The following is a 14806-nucleotide window of genomic DNA, read 5'->3' as shown; positions in this document are numbered from 1 at the left end:
ATGAAGACTTTAATCAGGTGAGGTTTATTTTACAAGCAATAAGTGAATGAGCAGAATAACAGTTATAGTAAATCTAACTTAACTCCTTGTAATAAGAAAATAGCAAAGTATGTTGCATTGTCCCTGTTAGCAGGCATTCTCTGACTGGAAAGTTCTTTGAAATTGAGTTGGTCCTGAACAACAACAACAACAACAACTTGTATTTATATAGCGCCTTTAATGTAGTAAAACATCCCAAGGTGCTTCACAGGAGTGTTGTGAGACAAAGCAAATAAATTTGACATCGAGCCACATAAGAAGAAATTATGGCGGATGACCAAAAGCTTGGCCAAAGAGGTAGGTTTTAAGGAGCATCTTAAAGGGGGAAAGAGAGGCGGAGAGGTTTAGGGAGGGAGTTCCAGAGCTTGGGGCTCAGACAACAGAAGCCACGGCCACCGATTGTTGAGCGATTATAATCAGGGATGCTCAGGAGGGCAGAATTTGAGGAGCGCAGACATCTCGGGGGGTTGTGGGGCTGGAGGAGATGACAGAGATAGGGAGGGGCGAGACCATGGAGGGATTTGTAAACAAGGATGAGAATTTTGAAATCGAGGCGTTGCTTAACCTGAATTTAAAGACAATGCCATCCTTTTTTTTAAATTCATGGGATGTGGGCATCGCTGGCAAGGCCGGCATTTATTGGCCATCCCTAATTGCCCCTTTGCAGATGACACTAAACTGGCGGTGTGAGCTGTGAGGAGGACGCTAAAAGGCTGCAGGGTGATTTGGATCGGTTAGGTGAGTGGGCAAATGCATGGCAGATGAAGTATAATGTGGATAAATGTGAGGTTATCCACTTTGGTGGTAAAAACAGAGAGACAGACTATTATCTGAATGGTGGCAGATTAGGAAAGGGGGAGGTGCAACGAGACCTGGGTGTCACGGTTCATCAGTCATTGAAAGTTGGCATGCAAGTACAGCAGGCGGTGAAGAAGGCAAATGGTATTGATACGTCCTTACTACACAGTATAAATGCACACGAGGCCCATGCTTGAGAGAAGGTCAGTCTGTGACCTGTCCTTTATTCCTTAGCACTCAAGTGATGAAGGTGGGTGGAGCTTCCCCTTTTATACCTGAAGGTCCAAGTTAGGAGTGTCTCCCACCTAGTGGTCAGTCTTCTCACGGTGTACAACTTATGTCAGTTTATACATGGGTTACAATGCTGGTTGAATACATGACAGGTATGGCGGCAGATTTGGAAAAGGGGAGGTGCAACGAGACCTGGGTGTCATGGTTCATCAGTCACTGAAAGTGGGCATGCAGGTACAGCAGGCAGTGAAGAAGGCAAATGGTATGTTGGCTTTCATAGCTAGGGGATTTGAGTATAGGAGCAGGGAGATCTTACTGCAGTTGTACAGGGCCTTGGACCTGGAATATTGTGTTCAGTTTTGCTCTCCGAATCTAAGGAAGGACATTCTTGCTATTGAGGGAGTGCAGCGAAGGTTCACCAGACTGATTCCCAGGATGGAAGGACTGACATATGAGGAGAGACTGGATAAACTGGGCCTTTATACACTGGAGTTTAGAAGGATGAGAGGGGATCTCATAGAAACTTATAAGATTCTGACAGGACTGGACAGGTTAGATGCGGGAAGAATGTTCCCGATGATGGGGAAGTCCAGAACCAGGGGACACAGTCTAAGGATAAGGGGCAAGCCATTTAGTACTGAGGTGAGGAGAAACTTCTTCACCCAGAGAGTTGTTAACCTGTGGAATTCCCTGCCTCAGAGAGTTGTTGATGCCAGTTCATTGGATATATTCAAGAGGGAGTTAGATATGGCCCTTACGGCTAAAGGGATCAAGGGATCTGGAGAGAAAGAAGGAAAGGGATACTGAGGGAATGATCAGCCATGATCTTATTGAATGGTGGTGCAGGCTCGAGGGGCCGAATGGTCTACTCCTGCACCTATTTTCTATGTTTTTATGTTTTTATGTTTGAGAAGGTGGTGGTGAGCCGCCTTCTTGAACCGCTGCAGTCCCGTGTGGTGAAGGTGCTCCCACAGTGCTGTTAGGGAGGGAGTTCCAGGATTTTGACCCAGCGACAATGAATATATTTCCAAGTCAGGACAGTGTGTGTCTTGGAGGGGAACTTGGAGGAGGAGGTGTTGCCATGTGCCTGTTTGCTCTTGTCCTTCTAGGCGGTAGAGGCCGCGGGTTTTCGAGAGTGCGTCAGACTGTGTGAATTTTTGTTCCTTTCTTATCTGGACAGGAAGCCAACAGGTTAACCTCTGACCCTGGGGATTGGCCAGTTTAGCAGCCAATAAAACTGGATACCTAGGAGTGGACAACTTCCAAACAGCCCCACACTGAGCAAGCATGAAGAAAGACCGTCCCAACATACCATGTGTGAATGCATACTGAAAGTATCAGACTGTGTTAAGCACTCATTGATTGTCCCAGCCTATAAAGATAACAATTTTAAAGGCCGGCTCATTACCGTTCAAAAGAGTGCACTAGGGGGTGAAATTCCCTCTTGCCCCCCCCCTCTGGTTTGGGGGCGGTAACCTCTCCGGGTCCGGACATTCTGCACAGAAGTCCCGCCCCAGAAGCGCAATTCCGCTTCCCGTCCCTCGCAGGAAGTGGAGGGCAATGTCGGGTGCTCCACTTCCTTTCGGGGGTGGGGCGGGGGGGGGGGATTGAGGGGGCACTAAGCGGGCGCATCGCAGAGTGCTGCGCGGCCTCTCCGCCCAGTGCTGGCGCATTTCAACGGCCCTCCCCTTCCATTAAAGGGGAGGGATGCTGTGAGTTCCGCGTGGCTATTGGTGGGCCCCCACTAGGCCACCGGGGACACGGGGTGCCTTGGCCGCACCCCATCACCGAGACAGAGTGCCGTCGCAGCACGATCGCGGCCTGGACCCCGGGCAGGGAGCGCTGATCGGCCCAACCGCTAAGGGGCGGGTAAAAAAAAAAAGATGCAGGCACGTGGCACAGCGCACCTCCCCTTTAAGGTTCGCCCCGCGATGGGTATGCATCCCGCAACCCGCAATCTGTGGCGGCATCACAGGGCGCTGCCCGATTTCCGCTGCGGGGCTGCCGCGGAGTGAAATGGGGTCTCTGTGCACGCCGGTGACGTCATGGCCAGGGTGCGTTGCTACTGTGTTTGAGGCTCCGCTAATTTGTGCGCAATTCCGCGGGAGCCGGTAGTGCCCCAACGCCCCCGCGAAAATCACTTTTGCGCCCCAGTAGCGCCCCCTAGAGGAGCTAATGAGAAGCGCACAACAGGGGAATTTCTACCCACCCCAGCCTTTGAGAATTAAATCTGAGAAACCTGATTCCCAATCTCAGGACCACACTACAGCTTAAAGAACAAATGTCCTTTCTCAACTAAATAGCCAAAATTAACGAAACACGCAGTCCTTTCTCGCCTTTTTTGAAATTTTGAAAAGCAGCAAGCGTCCTAAAGTGGCACGTAAGAACATAAGAAATAGGAGCAGGAGTAGGCCATTCGGCCCCTCGAGCCTGCTCCGCCATTTAATAAGATCATGGCTGATCTTCGACCTCAACTCCAGTGGCCTGTACTATCCCCATAGCCCTTGATTCCCTTAATATCCAAAAACCTATCGATCTCTGTCTTGAATAAACCCAACGACTGAGCATTCACAGCCCTCTGGGGTAGAGAATCCCGAAGGTTCACCCCCTCCGAGCGAAGAAATTTTTCCTCATCTCAGTCTTACACGGGCTAACACCTCGTGGCACCATTATGGAGACCAAGGGAGAATTTTGAAAGGAATGAATAAAGGAAGCCCACCCCAGTTTACTCACAGTTATGTAATCTATGTCCAACTGCATGTTGTGGTCCATTTCCCTTAGGACCTCGTCATTGAATCTCCGAAACTGCAAAAATAAAAGTCAATTACTCGAACAACTGGGCCAGCTGTGAAGCCTCGTGGTCAGGCTGGCAAACATCTGGCAGGATTGGAGCATTTTACCACTTTTAAGAAACTAGAGAACAGAAAGAAAGGTGTGCATTCATATAGCGCCTTTCACGAACACCGGACATCTCAAAGTGCTTTACAGCCATTGAAGTACTTTTTGGAGTGTAGTTACTGTAGTAATGTAGGAAACGCGGCAGGCAATTTGCGCACAGCAAGCTCCCACAATGTGATAATGGCCAGATAATCTGCTTTTTGTTGTGTTGATTGAGGGATAAATATTGGCCCAGGACACTGGGGAGAACGCCCCTAATCTTTTACGTCCACTTGAGAGGGCAGACGGGGCCTCGGTTTAACGTCTCATCTGAAAGACAGCACCTCTGACACAGGAAGAATAGAAAATGAGAATATTTTTTAAATGGTGACAGACGGGGAAATGCCGGTGTTCAGATAGAGTTGGGTGTCCTTTACACCAATCACTGAAAGTTAACATGCCAGATCCAGCAAGCAATTAGGAACGCAAATGGTGCGTTGTCCTTTATTGCAAGGGGGTTGAAGTATAAGAGTAAGGAAGTCTTACTGCAATTTATAGGGCTTTGGTGAGACCACACCTGGAGTAATGTACACAGTTTTTCTCTCTTTACCCAAGGAAGAATCTACTTGACTTAGGTGCAGTACAACAAAGGTTCACGTGATTAATTCCTACATTGTGCAGTGCTAAGGGAATGCTGCACTGTTGGAGGTGTCGTCGTTCAGATGAGGCCTTAAAACATGAGACGTAAAAGATCCCGCGGCACTATTTCAAAGAAGAGCAGGGGAGTCCTCCCCGGTGTCCTGGCCAATATTTATCCCTCAACTAACATCACTGAAACCAATTATCTGGTCATTATCACACTGCTGTTTTTGGGAGCTTGCTGTGCGCAAATTGGCCGCCACATTTCCTACATTACAAGAGTGACTACACTTCTAAAATGCTTCAGTGGCTGTAAAGCGCTTTGGGATGCCCTGAGATGGTGAAAGGCGCTATATAAATGCAAGTTGGTGCTGTACTATTCCATGATTCTGTGATTCTGTGATGTGTCCAGGACATTTGTCAATCTCCAAGTATGCAAATCAATCAAGGATGGCAGCCGATTGGTACAATCTGGAATTGTGGCCCAGTCAAAAGAGGAAGTACTTACAATTACTTCCAGGTCGTTGCTGAGCTGCCTCTGGGTGTCCGTCATCTGCAACAGGACCTGACCTGTACAACAACAGGAGAACAAATGGGTAAATCAGTTCAAAGATGAGCCAGTGTAGCGGTTCAAATTACTAACTGTTCACCATGAGGAACCCGGTTTCAAATCTAAACTAAATGACAACATCACAGGACAAACACAAATGAAGAAGGCCTTTCAGCCCATCTTGGATCAGAGTCTTGGGAAATAACACACTGCAGTTCTTCCATTGTGGCATCGACAGGATCCTCAATGAATCTAAGCTTTTCTCCTCCATCATCTGACCAGGAAGGCCATTCCAAATGTTGATCACTACGTGTCATATCACCACACTGCTTAAAACCTCCCTCTTTGACTAAACTATTGGTTACTTGTCCTAATATCTCTTTATGTGGCCCAGTGTCAAATTTTGTTTGAACATAAGAAATGGGATCTGGAGTAGGCCATTCAGCCCCTCGAGCCTGCTCCGCCATTCAATGAGATTACGGCTGATCTCCAACCTCAACTCCACTTTCCCGCCCGATCCCCATATCGCTCGAGTCCCTTAGTATCAATCCTGTGAAGCACCTTGGAACGTTTTAACTACGTTAAAGGTGAACATAAGAAGATAAGAACATAAGAATTAGGAACAGGAGTAGGCCATCTAGCCCCTCGAGCCTGCTCCGCCATTCAACAAGATCATGGTTGATCTGGCCGTGGACTCAGCTCCACTTACCCGCCCGCTCCTCGTAACCCTTAATTCCCTTATTGGTTAAAAATCTATCTATCTGTGACTTGAATACATTCAATGAGCTAGCCTCAACTGCTTCCTTGGGCAGAGCATTCCACAGATTCACAACCCTCTGGGAGAAGAAATTCATTCTCAACTCGGTTTTAAATTGGCTCCCCCGTATTTTGAGGCTGTGCCCCCTAGTTCTAGTCTCCCCGACCAGTGAAAACAACCTCTCTGCCTCTATCTTGTCTATCCCTTTCATTATTTTAAATGTTTCTATATGATCACCCCTCATCCTTCTGAACTCCAACAAGTAAAGACCCAGTCTACTCAATCTATCATCATAAGGTTACCCCCTCATCTCCGGAATCAGCCTAGTGAATCGTCTCTGTACCCCCTCCAAAGCTAGTATATCCTTCCTTAAGCAAGGTGACCAAAACTGCACGCAGTACTCCAGGTGCGGCCTCACCAATACCCTGTACAATTGCAGAAGGACCTCCCTGCTTTTGTACTCCATCCCTCTCGCAACGAAGGCCAACATTCCATTCGCCTTCCTGATTACCTGCTGCACCTGCAAACTAACTGCTATATAAATGCAAATTGTTTGTTTTTGCATGAAGATATTCTTCCCGCCGTCGGCTCTAAGTTGATCTTTCAGCAGTTTCGCTTGCATCCCCTTGTTCTAGTCTCTCAAACTGCCTTAGAGTGCTCCAGACTTAACCTAACCATATAATTTAACATCTTACACATGCAAGGTTCCCTCTTTTCAAAGCGAAAGAAGCCTCGTTTCTCTGGTCTTTCAGCACAGCTCAATCTCTGTCGATGGGGGTCAGCTTCATGACTTTTGTCGCCACTACCTCTCTTGTCTGAATGCTTCATATACGTCTAGCATCAGACGTGGCTCAGTGGGCAGCACTCTCGCCTCTGAGTCAGAAGGTTGTAGGTTCAAGTCTCACTTCAGGGACTTGAATACCAAAAAATCTAGGCTGACACTCCCAGTGCAGTGCCGCAGGAGTGCCGCACTGTCGGAGGTGCCGACTTTCGGATGAGACGTTAAACCGAGGCCCCGTCTACCCTCTCAAGTGGACATAAAAGATCCCGTGGCGCTATTTCAAAGTGCAAGGGAGTTATTCCTGGTGTCCTAGCCAATAATTACCCCTTATTCAACAATGGTCATGATCACAATGCTGTTTGTGGGAGCTTGCTGTGCGCAAATTGGCTGCTGTGTTTCCCACATTACAACAGTGACTACACTACAAAAAAGTACTTCATTGGCTATAAAGCGCTTTGAGACATCGGTGGTCGTGAAAGGAGCTATATAAACGCAATTTTTTTTTCTTTTTCTTCCCTGGATGATCAAACTGAACGCTCGAGATGCAGTCTGACTCGTCCACTGTGCTGTTTGAGCACGGTGACACTCCAGTTCACACACTGCTGATGCACCACAATGATCTGACGTGTTAAGATCCCACACCGAGATTCATTTCATTCCCACCTTCAGCTAGCTCTGTGCCTTCCAGTGGGTTCATGCCTCCCACTCTTTCTCCCTCTGTGCCATGCCTCACGTCCCTCCGTATTAGATTTCATCTTCCGCTGCTTTACAGATTTTATCCAACTCCCTGGTTGCTTCCTCACAGAATCCTAAAACGGTTACAGCACAGAAGGAGGCCATTCGGCCCGTCGAGCCCGTGCCGACTCTCTGCAAGAGCACCTCAGTCAGTCCCACTTCCCCCCCGCCCTTTCCCTGTGGCCCTGCTAATTTTTATCTTCAGGTACTTATCCAACTCCCTTTTGAAAGCCACGATTGAGTCTGCCTCCACCACCCTCTCAGGCAGCGCATTCCAGATCCTAACCACTCGCTGCGTAAAAAAGTATTTCCTCATGTCGCCTTTGGTTCTTCTGCCAATCACCTTAAATCTGTGTCCTCTGGTTCTCCACCCTTCCACCAATGGGAGCAGTTTCTCTCTATCTACTCTGTCCAGACCCCTGATGATTTTGAACACCTCCATCAAATCTCTTCTCGACCTTCTCTGCTCCAAGGAGAACAACCCCAGCTTCTCCAGTCTATCCACGTAACTGAAGTCCCTCATCTCTGGAATCATTCTCTTATAGGTCTTTTATAGAAAAATAGAAACATAGAAAATAGGTGCAGGAGTAGGCCATTCAGCCCTTCTAGCCTGCACCGCCATTCAATGAGTTCATGGCTGAACATGCAACTTCAGTACCCCATTCCTGCTTTCTCGCCATACCCCTTGATCCCCCTAGTAGTAAAGACTACATCTAACTCCTTTTTGAATATATTTAGTGAATTGGCCTCAACAACTTTCTGTGGTAGAGAATTCCACAGGTTCACCACTCACTGGGTGAAGAAGTTTCTCCTCAACTCGGTCCTAAATGGCTTACCCCTTATCCTTAGACTGTGACCCCTGGTTCTGGACTTCCCCAACATTGGGAACATTCTTCCTGCATCGAACCTGTCTGAACCCATCAGAATTTTAAATTTTTCTATGAGGTCCCCTCTCATTCTTCTGAACTCCAGTGAATACAAGCCCAGTTGATCCAGTCTTTCTTGATAGGTAGGTCCCGCCATCCTGGGAATCAGTCTGGTGAACCTTCGCTGCACTCCCTCAATAGCAAGAATGTCCTTCCTCAAGTTAGGAGACCAAAACTGTACACAATACTCCAGGTGTGGCCTCACCAAGGCCCTGTACAACTGTAGCAACACCTCCCTGCCCCTGTACTCAAATCCCCTCGCTATGAAGGCCAACATGCCATTTGCTTTCTTAACCACCTGCTGTACCTGCATGCCAACCTTCAATGACTGATGTACCATGACACCCAGGTCTTGTTGCACCTCCCCTTTTCCTAATCTGTCACCATTCAGATAATAGTCTGTCTCTCTGTTTTTACCACCAAACTGGATAACCTCACATTTATCCACATTATACTGCATCTGCCATGCATTTGCCCACTCACCAAACCTATCCAATCACTCTGCAGCCTCATAGCATCCTCCTCGCAGCTCACACTGCCACCCAACTTCGTGTCATCTGCAAATTTGGAGATACTACATTTAATCCCCTCGTCTAAATCATCAATGTACAGTGTAAACAGCTGGGGCCCCAGCACAGAACCTTGCGGCACCCCACTAGTCACTGCCTGCCATTCTGAAAAGTACCCATTTACTCCTACTCTTTGCTTCCTGTCTGCCAACCAGTTCTCAATCCACGTCAGCACACTACCCCCAATCCCATGTGCTTTAACTTTTCTATGCCCTCTCTAAGGCCTTCACATCCTTCCTAAAGTGCAGTGCCCAGAATTAGACACAATACTCCAGTTGAGGCCGAACCAGTGTTTTATACAGGTTCATCATAACTTCCATGCTTTTGTACTCCATGTCTCTGTTCATAATCCCAGGATGCCATAAGCTTTTTTAACCGCTTTCTCAACTGGCCCTGCCACCTTCATGGATTTATACACATATACTCATGGCTTGCCTCCTCTCCTCTTCCTCAAGTGTAGTGCCATCTGCACATGGAGCAAATGAAGTTCGACTTGAAGTTACGTTGAGCGGCCAAGGCAGACCTCAGATGGTGCCCTCAGTCCTGCCTACGGTCCCAACCTGCCACATCAGGGCAAACTACATCACTTGCTTAGAAATCTTAGCAGAAAGGTCATGCTAACCAGAGCACAGGGTATTCTAACTACACTAATTGGAAACATTACTCTATCTGTGTACGCTTGGTAATTAAATAGGAGAGAAGGGTGGTTCATTAAATGACATCAGTTCACCATTGACGTTTAATTCTTTTTTTAAAGGAACTAGTATCAGCTACTAGAGAGATCAACCTTTGGCTTTGACTGACTTTACATGTGCCACTTTTTATTGTGTATCTGAGAATAATCAATTGTTTAAGGGCCAATTGCGTAAGTTCAGTACTAAACTATTGAAGCTTGTTATATTAGCTTTATCCAATATGTCCTTGTTCGGTCAATTCTTCCCTGCCCCTCACCCACACAGTTGTTTTTAGTGTTTGAGCCCAAGCAGTGAATATGTTCTGGCTATTCGACTGCTCGATGCATCACAGCAAGACCTAGTCCTGTCCTTACCCGCAGCCCATACACGCGCACTTATTTTTTAGCAAATGCATGGCAGATGAAGTATAATGTGGATAAATGTGAGGTTATCCACTTTTGTGGTAAAAACAGAGAGACAGACTATTATCTGAATGGTGGCAGATTAGGAAAAGGGGAGGTGCAACAAGACCTGGGTGTCATGGTACATCAGTCATTGAAGGTTGGCATGCAGGTACAGCAGGTGGTTAAGAAAGCAAATGGCATGTTGGCCTTCATAGCGAGGGGATTTGAGTACAGGGGCAGGGAGGTGTTGCTACAGTTGTACAGGGTCTTGGTGCGGCCACACCTGGAGTATTGTGTACAGTTTTGGTCTCCTAACCTGAGGAAGGACATTCTTGCTATTGAGGGAGTGCAGCGAAGGTTCACCAGACTGATTCCCGGGATGTCGGGACTGACCTATCAAGAAAGACTGGATCAACTGGGCTTGTATTCACTGGAGTTCAGAAGAATGAGAGGGGACCTCATAGAAACATTTAAAATTCTGATGGGTTCAGACAGGTTAGATGCAGGAAGAATGTTCCCAATGTTGGGGAAGTCCAGAACCAGGGGTCATAGTCTAAGGATAAGGGGTAAGCCATTTAGGACCGAGTTGAGGAGAAACTTCTTCACCCAGAGAGTGGTGAACCTGTGGAATTCTCTACCACAGAAAGTTGTTGAGGCCAATTCACTAAATATATTCAAAAAGGAGTTAGATGAAGTCCTTACTACTAGGGGGATCAAGGGATATGGTGAGAAAGCAGGAATGGGGTACTGAAGTTGCATGTTCAGCCATGAACTCATTGAATGGCGGTGCAGGCTAGAAGGGCCGAATGGCCTACTCCTGCACCTATTTTCTATGTTTCTATGTTTCTATGTTCTCCTGGTGTGGGTGATGCTGGCAAGATTACATTCATTGCCCGTCCCTCGCTGACCCCCGAGAAGGTGATGGTTGGCCTTCTCCTTGAGCCGCTGCGGTCCGTGTGGTGTCGGCAGTCTCAATTTCCAACGAGGGGGGCGTCGGCTAGCAATCAGGAACAGAAACCCGAGGCACTTTTTGCCTCCCGACATCCCTCAACCATCCAAAACCGACAAACTCAGCCCACAACAGGGAATGAGGCCTTACTAAGGTGCACATTCATCGACTCACCAACCATCCTGACCAGCTAGTCCATTGGTGGAGCAAACTTCTGTGGTTCATGTATTTTTTTTTAAATTATATTTGTAAGGCTGCACTTAGCCTGCCCCTTTCTTTGCAACGGAGGAGGCTGAAGGGTGTATAAAACTATGAGGGGCCTAGATAGAGTGGATAGGAAGGACCCATTTCCCTTTGCGGAGAGGTCAATAAACAGGGGGTATCTCTCCTCATAGGACCATCCCCTCATCCCAGGAACCAGTCTGGTGAACCTTTGTTGCACTCCCTCTAAGGCAAGTATATCCTTCCTTCGGTAAGGAGACTAGAACTATACACAGTACTCCAGGTGCGGCCTTTCCATTGCCCTGTATAATGTAGTAAGACATCTTTGCTCTTATATTCTAATCCTTTTGTAAGAAAATCTAATGTACCATTTTCTTTCTTAATGGCTTGCTGTACCTGCATGTTCACTTTGTGTGATTCACATACAAGGATATCCAGGTCCTTCTGAACACCAACATTTCCCAGTTTCTCATCATTCAACAAATATTCTACTTTATTGTTTATCCTGCCAAAGTGGATAACTTCACACTTCCCCGCACTGTATTCCATTTGCCATATTCTTGCCCACTCAGTCTGTTATGTATTGATGTCCTGGTACCTTAAATGTATAATAAGCACAATGGTACACCACAGAGGGCGCTGTGGTGGGAGACCTGAAAGTACCTGCAAGAGGCAGTATAAAAGGCTGACCACCACACCTGAGAGTCACTCTGGAGCTGTTCAATAAAGGACCAAGGTCACAGCAGTTAGATCAACACCAGACCGTGTGGAGTCAGTGATTTGTGTGCTACATACACCACACAGTCAACCTGGCTATATCTCTCTGCAGCCTCTTTGCATCCTCCTCACAGCTTACTTTCCCACCTAACTTTGTACCATCAGCAAACTTGGATATATTACATTCAGTCCCTTCATCTAAGTCATTAATATAGATTGTAAATAGCTGAGGCCCCAGCACTGATCCTTGCGGTATTCCGTTATTTACAATCTGCCAACTCGAAAAAGTCCCGTTTATTCCAACTCTCTCTTTTCTGTCCATTAACTAATCCTCAATCCATGATAATATGTTATCCCCAATCCCATGAGTCCATTCCCCAGTCTCCTTACTAAGGAAAGATATACTTGCCATAGAGGGAGTGCAACGAAGGTTCACCAGACTGATTCCTTGGATGGGGGGATTGTCCTATGAGGAGAGATTGAGTAGACTAGGCCGATATTCTCTAGTGTTTAGAAGAATGAGAGGTGATCGCATTGAAACATACAAAATTCTTACAGGGCTTGACAGGGTAGATGCAGGGAGGATGTTTCCCCCAGGCTGGGGGAACCAGGGGACACAGTCTCAGAATAAGGGGTCGGCCATTTAGGGCTGAGATGAGGAGAAATGTCTTCACTCGGAGGGTGGTGAATCTTTGGAATTCTCTACCCTAGAGGGCTGTGGAGGCTCAGTCTTTGGGTATATTCAAGGTCGAGATCGATAGATTTTTGGATATTAAGGGAATCAAGGGATATGGGGATAGTGCAGGAAAGTGGAGTTGAGGTCGAAGATCAGCCAGGATCTTGTTGAATGGTGGAGCAGGCTCGAGGGGCCGAATGGCCGACTCCTGCTCCTGTTTCCTATGTTCTTACGCTATTAGAAAGTAGAAGTCCGCGTCTCATCAGTCCATGCGGCATAAAGACGCGGAAAGCGAGAAGCTGGGGAACAGCTGCTTTGTACTTTATAATACGCTACAGGAGATAAAGAACTTTCATCGTGAGCACTTTTTACAACGGCTAAAGTAACTTCCTCTTCACTCTCCCATCCAACCCTGGCCCCTTCCAGCCAAATAACACTTACCTGATATCGTTACTTAGCAGCCAGTAATAACTGTGGGGCAGAAACCAAGATCCGGGTCAAAGTATTGGGCAATTTAAAAAATCTATATATATATATATATATATATATATACAGCCTGCAAAATGAGCTTCCACGTTGGTGGTTCCGGGAGTTACAGCTCTGGCAGAAAGGCGGGTTTTGCACACGGCCTATTATGGTCTGATAAACTTGCAGCTTTCAGATCATTGGGGCACTGTTGGAGGCGGTATATCGGGACGGGACGGGATCGGGTCGGGAGCAGGCGGTGGCGACGTCAGCGCGACGCAGACGTGCCGCGCGCTAACGCTTTACTTAAAGGGGAGGGGCATTGCGAGGCCTATGTGGACCACCAGGGCGGGCTTCGGCCGGGCCAGTGGTCCGGCACCCAAGAGGGAGGGTGTCTGTCTGCCTGTCGACGGCCCGGCCGAACCAGCGGCCACCATTGCCAGGCCCACTCAGGGGTCGGCCGACCAATTAAAAATAAAATGGCGGCCGCGACGATGCGCGCTCCCCTTTAAGGGCGGCCACGCTGCCCAGCAACCGGCAGCTTCCCACCGCACAAAGCTGCTAGTTGTAAGAGTCTGACGCAAAATGACTTCATACAGTCTCGAGGCCTGACCCAGTTCCCAAAGGGCTTCAAACAAGAATGGTACCAAGAGTCCATTAACTTAAGATGGCTGGTGTAGAAATGCAAAGGTGTCATTTCGGTGCAGTTAAGGGGTGTTCTCAAGTTTAGGGGCAGGGCAGAGAGAGCTTTACTCTCCATCTAACCTCTACCTGACCCGAGAAGAGTAAGGCATTAACAATGAAGTGGTTCCATTTGCCAGTAACTAATGTTCCTTAATGCAGAGAGGATGTTTCCCCTCTTACGGGAATCTAGAACTAGGGGGCATAGTTTCAGAATAAGGGGTCGCCCATTCAAGACGGAGATGAGGAATTTCTTCTCTCAGAGGGTGGTGAATCTTTGGAATTCTCTGCTCCAGAGAGCTGTGGAGGCTGGGTCATTGAATATATTTAAGGTGGAGATAGACAGATTTTTGAACGACAAGGGAATCAAGGGTTATGGGGAGCGGGCGGGGAAGTGGAGTTGAGGCCAGGACCAGATCATGATATTATTGAATGGCGGAGCGAGCTCGAGGTGCCAAATGGCCTGCTCCTGCTCCTATTTCTTACGTTCCGATGTTCTTACCTTGAAGAGCACTTGGGAAAACAAAAACACACACAAACGTTTCATTATGACAGGAGTTTCGCTGTATAAGTAGGACCATCCCGGGAGTGAGGTTGTCCGCTTACCTCACGGGAGACTCAGAAACCGAGAAGCCCTGATTCTCAGGGTAGTGGGCGCTTACCCAGTATCTGCGACGTGGATGTCTGCAAGGCTTGCTCGCCAAATTTCCCGACCGCAACAAAGTAGACGTTCGCTGCCGTTGCCAACACTGGAAAAGGGAGAGAAGACCAAAATATAAAATAAAAATAGGGGGCTCAATAAAAGTGGAGTTACCGACTGGGGGCATCGGGAGAATGTGGGATCGTCACCCATGGGTTTCCATCCATGGTCCAGATACCCGATGCCCCCAGGCAAAGTTCCCCATTGACGCATCGAGCTTGGAAAGTCATCCCTATTGTAATGTAGGAGATGCAGCAGCCAATCTGTGCACACAGTGTTCTTAAATGCACTGTGTTGCTTCCGTTCTGGTCTGAGAGAGGAGCTTGCGTCCGCCGCACGCCCCTTTTAGATTTATCCTTGGATGCCAAGCTCCACAGGCCTGCCGAGCTCTGTTGCATTAAAAAGCAGATCATATT

The 14806-nt window shown here is 47.7% G+C and overlaps 1 protein-coding gene across 1 annotated transcript in view; it reads right to left on the bottom strand.

Moving 5' to 3' along the window:
- Nucleotides 1-14806, bottom strand: part of LOC139230278 (BAR/IMD domain-containing adapter protein 2-like 2) — an 80778-nt gene that overhangs the window by 33068 nt on the left and 32904 nt on the right. The window contains exons 3-5 of the mRNA XM_070862106.1: nucleotides 14353-14439; nucleotides 5093-5154; nucleotides 3802-3873 (exon numbers count right to left, since the gene is read on the bottom strand). Coding sequence (XP_070718207.1) covers nucleotides 3802-3873; nucleotides 5093-5154; nucleotides 14353-14439 — 221 coding nt within the window. The remainder of the gene's footprint in view (nucleotides 1-3801; nucleotides 3874-5092; nucleotides 5155-14352; nucleotides 14440-14806) is intronic.

Source organism: Pristiophorus japonicus, chromosome 19 (genome assembly GCF_044704955.1).
Source record: "Pristiophorus japonicus isolate sPriJap1 chromosome 19, sPriJap1.hap1, whole genome shotgun sequence".
Lineage (NCBI taxonomy): Eukaryota > Metazoa > Chordata > Chondrichthyes > Pristiophoridae > Pristiophorus > Pristiophorus japonicus.
This window is presented reverse-complemented; position numbering and strand designations above follow the sequence as displayed.